Below are 13,766 nucleotides of genomic sequence, written 5' to 3'. Positions count from 1 at the left end.
AACTACTACTTACTACTTGTACTACTATTCCTACTTCGTGGTTTTTCACTTATCGCGGGTCTTCAGGGAACGGATCCCCCGCGATAAACGAGGAAGTACTGTACATTTAAAAATTAATTTTTTACTTCCGTACCTAGAAAGGCAGGGTTTAATCACCGTAATTAAACTTGGACACCCACAAAAAATAAATAAAAAAAACAAATAAAAAACAACATACCGGGGTGGTTGAGTTTAAACATTAGCTGTAAATATCCATTTTATCGTTTGACCATGAATGCTGTTTAAAAGGGTACGTCTTTTATTTTTCTTGGCTGAAATAAATGCATTTGTCATTTGGTTCTTAATTTCCTCATAAAGCTGCCACTTATCAAAGCAGTGTTTCAACCAATGGTTTTTACATCTAAAGTTACACGTTTCCAAAACCTGCATCCTAATAAAAGTTAGAATTTAAACAAAACACCAAAATTTGTATTGTGTATTGATGTTCTATGCTCGAACTTTGAAACATATTTCATAAAAATTGATGTAAATCATATAAACGTAAATTGAAATCAACAATTTTGAATCAATGATAACAAATGACTACCGGAGTGAGTTTATCTTTTTAGTTTTTACCTGTTTGTACAGCCATCCTCGGACCACTACTGGCACATTGGGATTCCTTTTGATGGATTGCTCTCTCTTTCCAAAGCTGTGAACCTTACCACTGGACCGAGAAGACTGCAAACACACACACAAGCAAATAGAGATGGCTTCTATAGAAATACTGATTATTGGGAGCAAAAGCCAGATAGTGCAACAAAGGCACCCTTCATACTGCATGACGACCATTGTTACACTTTTCATTCATACATTCATTCATTCAACCTTTATTTATACAGGTTAGTCTCATTGAGTCACGAGGATTCATTTACAAGAGAGACCCGTTTTATACAAACACTTAGAGTACAGACAACAATAAACAACAACAAAATGCAATTAAAATAAAAGCATTGTGATAAAACGATAAAATCAAGGTGCATTATAAAACAAGGTGAAATACTAAAAAGAAGAACACATTTGCTTTGATGTTTCTATTGACATTATCAAATCTTTAAAATCCCTTAAGGACATCAAGTGGACAGCTTCAGTTCTTGTTGCAAGGTGTTCCAGGTTTCAGGAGCAGAGTAGGAAAAGGTCTTTTTGTAGAGTTCAGTTCGCACTGAGGGAACGCTGCAGGTAATGATGGCCTGACAGCGCACGCTGTAACTGCACTGACGACGTGACATGTGTGAGGAGATATATGAAGGCAGCAGACCAAGAAGTGATTTATAGATGAAGATGTACCAGTGTGAGAGCCTACGTGTAGATGATGATGACCAACTGACCAATGAGCACAGAGCGCAGTGGTGGGTCTGGAAGTTACAATCAGTTATGAATCTTAGCGCGCCATGGTAGACAGCATCTAACATCTGCAAGCAGCTGGCAGGGGCATTCATGTAAATAATGTCACCATAGTCAATAGCCGGTAGAAAAGTAGCAGCTACAAGTAATTTCCTAGCATTCAGTTAAGAAATATATTTTCTGAAAAAGAAACCCAGTTTTAAGTTCAGTTTACTTGTCCAATTTTCGAGATGTGGTTTAAAAGAAAGATGTGCGTCAACTAAAATTCCCAAGTATTTGTAAGAATCTACAAACGCAATAGGAACATCATGCATGGATGAGATGGGAGGAAGAGTTGCTGACACCAACTTTCTGTTTGAAAACAACAAACGTTCATGAACTACACAACCCATTAGAGCATGGCTAGATTACAGTCAATCTAGAAAACCTCCAGTGTGAAGGCAGTCAAGACAAATGCTATGTCTTTGGTACTTTGATTTCTTTTTCCTGCTACTTTCCATGTACTCAAGATGTTCTGCTGCATCTTTCAGGAAGCTGGAAGCTCTTTCTTACCATCCATGCTACATCACTACTAAGTTCTTCCTAACATATTTCTATAAACATCTATGATTGCACCACATCTGCAGCCATGTGTTAGATCACGTCATGCTAACACAACACTGACGGTATAATGGGGTCATAGTCAAACGATGAGGCTAGCACGGCCAGTCTTGTTTCAAATTCCCATTGACCAAGCCCCACCGATGCTGCCACCATGCTCCCTCTGCTGTACACAGAGCCCTGAAAAGTTGCCAGCACAATGCTTGTTAGGGTTTGTACTTTAAACCCTCTGTGTTCTATCTCACTACCACACATTAAGGAGCTTATTGTGTTCACGACACCAACACTGCAAAAACCATCCTAACTGAGTTTTTAATGTTGTAGTGTGCTTATACTGTGTGATGTGGGGTTTGAAGACACTCACACTGTGTGATCGCACCCCCACTTTGAACATGTGAATTACATATGTATGTGCAGACATTAACTTCGAAAGGAGAGTTTCATTTGTTCTCAGGTTCATTTCTAGTTTGCTCATATGCAAAGTTCTACAAAGAATTGCTGCCTTTTAACACTATCTGTTGGGCAAACTAAACTTGTTCTGTTTGTCTGACAGAAACCACAGCAGTCAAGTATATTTTAATAAATAATGTCTTCTCTGGGCATTAAATGTTTGGTTAATAAGGCTTAGATTAAATGGGTGACAGCAGTCTGGGTCACACAATGGCTTATATTTGGAAATAGGCTGCTTGCACCTCATCAGAGCACTCGATCTTACTTAAAGCAGTGCTGAACAGGCCTTCGCCTGCCCCATCATTATCTCCTTTTTTTAACTACCTCTCATTTTCTACCCCAGTTGTTACCTCATTACAGCCATTATATGATGGGAGACAATTTTCTACCTGATTTCAGTGACAGTGACAGCCGACGTTGCTATACCATTTGTCAGGTTAAACAGCCTCTGTTGATTGGCAAATGAGAGTAATGAAAAGCGTGCTTGTGATCTAGAGGTCAAAGCTTTTGCTGCCAGGTTGGATCTGTATAAAAAGGTCTGGACGCTGAACCCACACACCTAAAAGAGTTACTACCTTTCAGAGCAAGTCACTGTCTGCAGAGAACACTGTGGTTATCCATCTTTGTTGTTAGAAGCTATAAAAACTAATGAACCCAGGGTTTTTTGTTAAGAAGAAAAAATAAAAAGAAAGTAAGTGACTTTACTAAGCAAGGGGAAACTTTGTACATTGCAAAACTACTTCTACCACTTCTTCTTTGCCATCTTCTTCTTTTTCAGGGGTCGCCACAGCGAATCATCCTTCTCCATCTCACTCCGTCCTCACTCCAACCTCCATGTCCTCTTTAACTGCATCCATGTATCTCCTCTTTGTATTTTTCCTGGTAGCTGCATTTCTAACATCCTTCTACCAGTATACCCACTGTCCCTCCTCTAGACATGTCCAAACCATCTCAGTGTGTCCTCTCTAACTTTATCTCCCAGTCCTTCAACCTGTGCTGTACCTCTGATGATCTCATTGCTAATCTCCATCCTTGTCACTCATAAGAAGAACCTCAACATCTTCATTTCTGCCACTTCCAGTTCTGTCTCCTGTCTTTTTGTCCGTGTCTCTGTCTCCAGATCATACAACATAGCTGGTCTCACCACTGTCTTGTAAACTTTATCTTTGACATTTGATGACACCCTTTTGTCGCAAATCACTCCTGAAACTTTTCTCCATCCACTCCATCCTGTATGGACTCTCTTTTTCACCTTTTTACCACAGTCCCCATTTTCCTGAACATAGTCCCCAAGAACTCGAAGTCCCGCACATTTGTGACCTCTGCTCCTTGTAGCCTCACTGTTCCACCCTCTCATTCACACACATAAACTCTACCTTTTTTCAAGCTGCAGTGTAAATAATAGTGAGAAACTGTCGATAGGCATCAGATACGGGTGTGGTTTTCTCCTTAAAGATTGTTCAGTTAAAGATAGTTGTAATTTGGCCTGGATTAATACTTTACTGTTGTCAATGAGTAATTAAGCACCTTGGTTACATCTGCTGTTTTTAAATGTGCTTTATGAATAAATTTGACTTGATTTCACTAATTGTCACTGGTTCAAAGCAGCTTTAAAATAATTCAAAACTCTAAATAAATACAACATGTTTACAAGCAGGAGGCATACGTCCGATGAATACGTCCGCTAAATCAAACAAAAGGATCCCTCAGACACATTGTTAGTCTGTTTGTTCCTGCTGATCCCTTTAAGTATTAAGGAAAATTGTAATGCCATTTATAAATAGATAAATCATTTTGGTTTGAGTAGAATAATAGTAATAAAAACGCAATGTCTCGCCAGTGGTTGAACCCCTGGCTTCTGGGAATAAGACAGAATCACTTAACGCTACACTACAGAAACCACGTTATGAGCAACTCTTCACTGAAACCCAGTTATTCATACTAGCTCCACCCGTCTGGTCTTCAGGCAAGCTACTGACATGTTAGGGGTACAATAAACCAAACCATTGACAGCCTGACAGGAAGAGGATATCGATTTTTGAGGCATAAATTAACCATTTTACCAATGGAAATGGTGGATATGCTTTATTTCCTCCTATTGCCTAAAAGTATAGTCCCCTCAAATGATTTATTGGGGGGAAAACAAACTTTGTACTTCCAAACTGGTGGTTCTGACCTCCAGTGGATTTCTGTGTTTTGCTATGGAAAAAGGGCAAAAAAGTATTATCTTATCTTTGATGTTTAAATGCTTAACATCTAAATACTTGATCACTTTAACCTCATCTAAGCTGTTGCAGTTGTATACACTTATCGTGATTATCAAGGGTAATTAGGTGAGCACAAAATGCATAAATCTTTGTCTCTGGAAATTTAAATATACATTATGTTTTGGAATGTACATGAAAGAAGAGACATGGATGTCAGCCGTAGTAAGTTAGAATCTGCCACAAAGCCGCTACCGTGCCACACGCATGCAGAAGCACAGAACACCCTCCACGACACGCCTGCAGAGGGAGGTCAGGATTGAGCTCCTCAGCCCTGTTCAGCCATTTGAGGAAGTAAAGACGCTGGTGAGTCTTCCAAGTCAAGCTGGGAGTGTTGGTGCACTTCCAGATTATGCGAGTCACAACAAAAGCCCGCCCACCCACTGTGGAATCTCATTACACCAAATTTTTATACCTCCGAAAATCAACTTCCCTTCACCAGTACTGCATACTCACAACTACATAAAAAGTCTCACAGGCACAAACATCGTCAGGCACCCCCACCCCCAACTTATACAAGTAAACTTTTGGTGTTATAGCTGAATATGTATGAACGTCTAACAACAGCACAGCTGGAGAACGGCAAACAAGCTAATTAGAGAAAGACTGGTTGGCCAAGCATGATGACAAGACGAATCCATGATTGTCATGCTGAACTGTAAATATCCAGTATGCATATGCAATGTGTGTATGTGTGGTAGTCTATTTTTAGGCTGAGGGTAATTTTGTGGAACAGGCAGTGGTCCCGGCTGCACAACAGCACTCTGTCTTGTAGGTGAGTGACTGAAAGTCAAAGCAGCTCCTTATTATGTGAGCGGCGCACAATTAGACAGCATTAAAGCAAAGAGAGTCCATCCCCAGACCAGAGGGCTGCCACTTCGCGTCCCTTGACAGATAAGAATTGTCCAGAAGGGTAAAGTAATTGAACAAGATTAATGCTGTCCACTCCCTTTAGGTATCTGGTTGTGATGCACTTACATTAGTGAACACCTAATCGTAGTTTCTTTAAGTGACTTTAATCAGGGGATTGAGAGCAGGTTCCAAGAGTGAGTCTGGGTTCCTTTATTTTGATAAAGCGATTGACCTGCTAAATGATAAAAAATAAATAAAAAAGGGCTACTTAAGCACTTGCTATAGGAGTTTTACTAAAAAGAACATGCAGGTATGCTTTAGAGTTTTTATTTTCAGCTTTTTAAATTAAATAGTTTAATGTCTTTGCATAATTTTGAAGCAAAAAAATTTTTGCTCTTAACTGTAAGTCTGAAAAGGTAAGTGATATAAAGTCCCAGACTAGTTAAACTTCTCAGAAATTTGTCTAAAGAAGGTGCTAAATGATTCCATCTGCTGCTAGGATAGCATTGGGTATAAAAAGCAGTAGAAAAAAAATACAAGATTCCAAAAACTCTTTCAGTTCAAAGGTCAAACTTTTGTTTTGTGCACCATAAACATCTACTTCGATTTTTTTGAGCAACCTGAAACAAAACAAAAAAAAAACTAATAAAGTTTTTACTGGATAAAAATTAAAACAAAGTAGTTAAGATTTTGGCATGCAGGTCTGATACTAAGGGGGCCCTCAGCAAGATTTATACACTGCTCAGTTCATACCACGAGACCAGTTTGGACTCTCTTAAACTGAAATGGGAAACAGACTTGGAGGAATCCATATCAGACTCAATCTGGCGAAAGATCATTAAGAATATTTATTCATTCTCAATCTACCTGAGACGCTGTAATTCAATTCAAGGTGGTGCACCGGCTGCACTGATCCAAAGACAAGTTGTCCAAGATCAAAGCCAACCTGGACCCCGCATATAATCATTGTAAACAAACTACAAAGCTACATTCCTGCATACATTCTGGACCTGTGCCAAACGGCAGACCTTTTGGCAATATATTTTTGATACTTCCTCTGGGATATGTGGAAAAACTACACCCATCACCATTTATCTCACTGTTTGGGGTGGTCCCTGTGGATACATCCTTCAGCAAGTATAAGAAGGATGTGATTGCTTTTGGCTCTCTTCTGGCCAGAAGACTGGCTCTGTGCTACTGGAAGGATCCACACATCCTTATTTAGGGAGCCTATTGAAATCTCACTGTCAGCAAGTTAAACCATCCTGCTGCTTTTGGGTCAGAATGAGCCCGTTTTAAAACTGAGGCCTCAAGGCCTTGTGGGTCATTTTGATAACAGGACGGTTATGATTATCAAGATAATTTGAAGCTCGTAAAAATATTTATAGTGATTTTGAAATTTGATGCTCTCCGTACAAAATATTTTCAGAAGGTTAAGCTAAATAGATAAATGTATACTATATTTAAAATTAATTCTTTCCAAAATAATAAAAAAACTAAAATTATGGATTAATAATTAATAGATAAATCTATTTACTGACGTCAATCAACAGTAACTTTATCGTTGTTTAACAAGCCTGAGGCTCACCAGTCGCTCTGACTTTTAGTTTTAAACTCTAGAAGCAGCCGCTAAAAAGCCGAGTTATTTTTAGACATTAGGACATGCGCCGTAATTCATGACATGAAACAGGGACACCGCAGAAACTCTGAAATGACACTCATTTGGATAAATCCCAATGACACTGCCAGGCTGGTTAAGAAAACAACATCGCTAAACATGCATCAAGAAACCGAGAAGACAAGAGCTGAAAAGGGAATTGTGACACATTAGTCTCAGGGGGGAAAGGGTAATCTTTGTCTCAGTGCACCCTCTGATGTTTTGTCAGAGGCAGAGCGGATGTGACTTATTCAAACTGTGGATTCATTTCATGTTGGTGTAAAAGGAGAAACCCAGTGATTCATCTTTTCTCTGAGACAAGCCTGTTCTTAAGTGCTGTTCTTGTCACTATGAGAATTCTGAGTTATTTTGCTGATATTTGATGACAGCAGTGACCAGCCAGAGGACCTGGGACGGCTGTAGGCCACAAAAAGCTTGGAAAACGATGATAGGGTGTCGTGATGGATGTCCTGTCATTTTTGCGCCTAACTTGATGACGCGTGTTCAATCTTGGCCCGGCAGCACCTGTTGATGGGGCAGGATTTCATGCAACTGAGGAGCTATGTGCACATGTGTGTGTGAAAGGGAGTGGATGGAAAAACAAGCTATAGACTGAAAAAAAAAAAAAAAAGAAAAGGCGACAGAGCCATCTGTACTTTGCAAAGGTCTGATGGCTCAGTGCCTCTGCAGTATGTGATCTGAATTTCACATCACTAATTGGAATTCGTCAACGTTGCCTAGAACTGCTTCAGCAAATTCAGTGATTTTTGCAGCGAATTGTCTTGAGAGCTCTACAGCTTGAAGGGCAATAAGAAACAAGTTTAAGAAATGAAAGAAAAACAGAACTTCCACAGTAAGTACAACCGTCTTGTTCTGTTTCCATCAATGTTGACTGATACATGAAAAAAAAAGTTTTAGAACATTTAGCATAAAAATGGTCCAACGCAGGAAATAATACAAAAATAGGAAAAGGGAAAAAAGCTCAAATTAACCTGGTCTATTTTCTCCCACTTGCTGACAACCTCTATCTTTAACTCAGATTAACCCCCATGCTGAAATAATTCCAGCCAATCATCATCATTCAAATGGAGCTATAGCAGCCAGTGGATGAAAATGTTGATGTTATATCTAAACATTCTCAGCTGGGTGGCACCGGTCACATTCTAAACACGTCAGCAGAACTCCCTACAATGACAATTCCCCTGTCAGCAGGACATCAGTGACAGGGCAAATTCACCAAAATAAATGTTTACATCCGTGAAATATCAGAAGGTATTTCTGGGTCTATATAAAATATACTAGTTCAAAAAGTGCAGCAAGAAGATTTGCCAAATTTGCATTAATTCCAATACACAAACCAGCCACAAGAGAGCACAAGTGTGGTCGCTAGTGGCTGCTCCCAAGAAAATGGAAATGACGAGGATTGTGTCGGGAAACATTTATCTAAACTAAGCTACCGTACTTGCCGCCGTACACATCGCACCGCTGTAAAAGTTGCATCAGTCCAAATATGTCTAATAAAGTGGAAAAAAAACAAATATGTGGCTTCGCCGTATAAGTCGCCTCTATTATGCGTCACCGCTGACAACACGGAAATGTGGGCCTGTGTTGTGCCAAAAATCGATTGGCTGCCAAATGGTGGCCACGGGAGCGTGCACAGGAGGAGTTTAACAATAATTTAACAAGACAAACACCTAAAAACAATTATTTGTTTGCTCAACATTAAAGTAAAGGTGTGTCTCAGTTGAATTTTTCCTTAATAAATGCACTTTGACGGTCAAATCCGCTGCATTTCGCCTGGGCGGCGCGATGAAATGCAGCTGATTTTAACGTTTGCTCCAGGAGTTCCGGAGCGAGACGAAGGTGGCTTGGTATGGCAAGCCAAGTGTCTCATTAATAGCCACTTTTACCTATTAATGAGGCAACTGGCTTGTCATATTACTCAAGCGCCCTCTAGAGGCTGAAAATGGTAGTGTTCAACATTTTCCATGTCAGAATGAATGAAATCGTCAAGTCTCAGCCAAAACTTGGTTTATAAATATGGGGGGAAAAAACAAAAAAACATACGTCGCTTCACTGTATGTTCTAGAATTGCGCTGCTCTGGGTGGCTGCATGTTGAAGTAGGTCTCTTACATTCATTCTGAGTTACTGCTTTTGAAAACTTTAATTCCTCTTTTTTCTGGATGTAAATCGCTTTTTTCGGATTGTTTCCTCTGGTATCGGATGCTGTGCAGCTGGAAGGATTTTTACTGAAACCTTTTTACTTTGGGGCATTTGTTATGGTGCATAACCATGGCAACAACGTGATTTTTTTTTTTTAACAACCAGGAGCAGCTGATTAACATCGCAAAGCTCAATAATATCTCAGCTACAGCCCCAAATCTCAAATGAGTTTAAAAGGAGGAGCCGTGGACCAATTCCCGTTAACCTGACGACGGTGCTCGAGTACCTGACCGCCGAGATCCTGGAGCTGGTGGGAAACACAGCTCGTGACATCAGGAGGACCGGGATCATCCCCTGGCACCTCCAGCTATCAGTCCGTGGTGACGAGGAGCTCGGCAGACTGCTGGGAGGAGTGACCATCGCTCAGAGAGGAATTCTGCCGGGTATTTGGGCAGTTCTGCTGCCCAGGAGGACTAAGAGGCCCACCGGATCTGACAGCAAGCTGGATCTGGGTGGACAGATTGGTATCTGTGGACAGATTCTTCAGATTTGCTGTAGGAGATCCTTCCTGCCCACAGATATCAGCATCTATAACATCTCTTGAATGAAACCAGGATGACGAGCTACAACACTCAATTTCCCTTTGGGATTAATAAAGTATTTTTGAATTGAACTGAATTGAATAGGTCACAAACATGCTAATTTATGCAAAAAGGTGTGACTTATACAGCGAAAAGTACGGTAAAATTGTTGTCAACATTAACATGACATCCGCTCTGATGCTTGTGCAGGGTCACCTCAGTTCATGCGAGTGCTCTCGCTGTGGCGACCCCTGCAGACGAAGCAGCCGAAAGAAAACACCATTGTTAGAAGCAAACACTCCAGGACACCACTAGACGCTTTCTGTATATGCCATGAATGGACGGCGCTGATTTGGTGACAAATGTGAGGACCTAGTCAATACTAAACAGGTGGTTTCCTACTTTTATAGCTGACTGGTGCAAAGGACAAACAAGTAACACACATACACTAACCTTTGGGGCAGAAGTGGTGTCCACAGTGGAGGAGGTGATGGCAGTGGAGGCTTCACTCACAGTGGTGCTGGAGAGCTGCTCAGCTGTGAGTTTGGACAGTATGTGAGCGCCCTGTGGCCTGCGCACACACACAAATAAGCACACAGAGAACACGGTCAATATTTAAAGGCATGTTCAGGAGGTAATAAATCAAACAGGAACAAAATATGGGGCCAGGCAGGAGCAGAAGGAGGACCATCTCAGTTTGACCATTAACATCTTTAAAATGTAAACTAAAATACACAAATAAAACCAGAACATTTGGGAATAGATCTTGAGGTTGATTACAATTAAAGAAAATTAAAATTTATTTCCTGGTCAACGTAAAGAAAAACATCAGCATAATGGTATGTCTCCTGACTTTGTATTCTAATGGTTCACACAAAAAAGCAACAATCAAGCAAATGATTTAAGTGTCTGGAGTATTTTTCTATATTACTGACTGGAAATAATTGTACAACAGGCTTCCGACATTTTCCGCTGAGCCTAGTGAATGATCTAACGATAGGATGTCCTATAAACAAGTATCTTGAAAAGTATCTTTTGGCTTGATCATTTCTTTCTTTTTGTTGGATCTGATGAAGTTTCAGAAACCTCACGTGACAAAGAGATTTAATAATAAAAGAGTGCTCAAGGCAGCAGACAATGTGACGCTACAGCAGAAAACATTGTAGCGCTAATCATTCCTAATGCAAATGAGGTTCTGCAGAAGAAAGTGGGTGACAAAAACACATTTTCAAAACGATGCATGCAAGTTTTTGACGTTTTGATTAAAACTCATCTACCTGTATGTATTGTATACTTGTTTCTTAAATTTAGCTCAAGGGGAAAAGAAAGAAAATGCATTTTAAGCGTAAGAGAGCAAATAAGCTAGAATTAGCTTTTTCTCTTTTTTGTTACTGAAGCTTTATGTAGAAGCACTAAAGCAGTCCAAGGCCAAACCAGCTCATACAAGCACAAACTGCATCATGTATTGTACGACAGAAAAAGACCGAATGACCGAGTCTCAAAAGCATCTTCACACTGATGCTCAATCCTCTAAACTCCACAGTTCAATGGTCTAATGAGTCATTATCTATGACTCAAAACAGAGGAAACAGTTGAAAGCTACTAAAGACAAACAAATTCAACATTTGATACTGAAACAAGTTTGAGATCAGACTTTTTATTTGCTCTTCAAGGGGTTATTTTCAATTCTCTGCCTCTCTAAACCAAACACACTGATTTATTTCCCAGGCTCACGGTGTTCTCAAACCAAATTCACCTTCATGAAATCCGCTAACCTGCTACAATAAAATATTGTTAAACATTCTTATCAACTTCTTATTACCTCCTTATAATTATTGTCGTTGTTAGTCACTTTAAGTTTTAGTTGTAAACTGGGCTTGGCAAAATCCAGGTCCAGTAGAATGTAAAAAAAGAAAGACAATATATAACTCTGTCCAACTGCACAGTGTAGTCTTTCTCATACATAAGTTAACTAACGTCTTCTCTTCTAAAAATATGTAGTCTCAGTTGTTCCACTTAAGTGTTGTATTCACAAAGCTAATGGATTATAATTAGAGCCCGACCGATATATCGGGAGGACCAATATCTTAGGCTGATATGGCGTTTGGGGACATAATGGTATCGGTGACAATTAGCCCATTATGCACCGATGTAAGCACTTCTAATTTAACCCTTAAAATGCTGGGAACAAACCGTATCCTTACTTGCAAAAGGCGCAATTATACAATGTACCCAGCAGAGGGGGCATATGGAGTACTTTCAAGTCATGGCCGTGCACCTTAACTTTCAGTTTCACGTTCAGCACAGCCGAAGCAGGGAGCAACACTGTGCAGCGTATTTTTGCTGAACAGAGCAGAGTAAAATAAATAAAAAATAATCAACAACAATAAATCCTCTTCAATCATCCAACCTGCTTGTTATTAGCTACGTGCCTCTCAAGTTAGCAAGCTAACGTTTAGCATAGGCTATTGCCTTGTAAAACTTTATCCAGAACAATAAATCTAATGTAGCAGTAAAATATCTCAGTGTTATTAGTAACGTTATCTTTGTCGTCCTCAATAAAATGCATCGTTTGTCCGAAATCTTTACTTGTCTGCAAAGAACAAAAACACACAGCTGCAATCAATACTAATTATAGACCTTCACCGTACGTGACTGACTGATTAAACAATGAACAGAAAGGGCGTTTCTTTGTTTCATTTATATTTTTGCAACACTTGATAACTTTATGGTGAATAGAGGATAGAAAATACGAACGCACGTTAGGAAGACTGTTTCAAGACTTCCAAATGTTAAAACAGATTAAAAAGTGGCTGTTTACTTACATTCTTGGGTGAGCTCAAAGATTTTCAGCCATGATATCGGTTATTGGCATTAGCCCCCTCCCAATATCAGTATCGGCAATAGCCAAAATTTCCATATCGGTCGGGTTGTAGTTATAATATGCATAAATATGTCCATCTAGTTTAGCAGGTGCAAGTAATTGCTCTCTTTTTGCAACAGATCTCAATCGTCCTCACTGTACAATCTAAAATTAGTATTTGTTACAAACATAGCTGCCAAAAAGTGACAGAAGGAGAAAAAAAAAATACTCACAGCCATTTAGATTTTAATGAGTGAAGTACAGGTCAGTCCTTAAAGCTGCATGAGCAACATATAGCTTTGCTGAGGAACAATCATGTTCAGGAAAGCATTTCTAAACCAATATGACTCATCGCAGTGCTCCAAGGAATAAAGCGCAAAACTAGATTTTTATAAAACATGATTAATAAATATCTTATCTACGGGTCTCTTGAATGATATGTCCGAAATATAATTGTAAAGAATGCTTCGAAGCACTTTTCTAAACAGTGCCAACAACAGACGTTGATTTTGAGCAGAGAAGCCTTTTTAACTGTGCGCTAGCTACGCTTGCTTTTCTTTTGGAAAAAAATCCCAATATCCAAATATTATCTGAAGTTTCCTCTATCAAATGACGTCCAGAAATCCTCCACAGAATGCCCCAAAAAAGAAGATTCGAACTGACTTTCCAGTGGTTAACCTGGTTATTAAGAATTCAACTATCTTATGAACTACTCGTAAAACCAGGATGATCAAAAGTTTGCTAAAATAGCCAGGAATTTAAAATACGTGCATAGTTAAAATAGACCATGTTCAACTTAATCCTCAGTTTGATATGATGGATTCTACGTGTGAATTGGGGCTAAATCAATATGCAAAGATTGAGACAGATGCAATAAAGGGGACTTGGATCCAATGATAAATATCTCAATATTACTTCAAGTTCAAGTATCTTTATTGTCATTCACATCACA

At 39.5% G+C, this 13,766-nt stretch overlaps 1 protein-coding gene across 1 annotated transcript in view; it reads right to left on the bottom strand.

The window, feature by feature from the left end:
- LOC119416092 (pleckstrin homology domain-containing family A member 7) overlaps nt 1–13,766 on the bottom strand; it is a 198,537-nt gene that overhangs the window by 70,926 nt on the left and 113,845 nt on the right. The window contains exons 5-6 of the mRNA XM_037683270.1: nt 10,405–10,522; nt 616–720 (exon numbers count right to left, since the gene is read on the bottom strand). Of these exons, the coding sequence (XP_037539198.1) occupies nt 616–720; nt 10,405–10,522 (223 nt within the window). The remainder of the gene's footprint in view (nt 1–615; nt 721–10,404; nt 10,523–13,766) is intronic.

The sequence above is a fragment of the Nematolebias whitei genome, chromosome 10, assembly GCF_014905685.2.
Source record: "Nematolebias whitei isolate Nwh7 chromosome 10, NemWhi1, whole genome shotgun sequence".
In the NCBI taxonomy this organism is placed as follows: domain Eukaryota; kingdom Metazoa; phylum Chordata; class Actinopteri; order Cyprinodontiformes; family Rivulidae; genus Nematolebias; species Nematolebias whitei.
The sequence above is the reverse complement of the archived record's forward strand: the minus strand, read 5'-3'. Positions and strand labels throughout refer to the sequence as shown.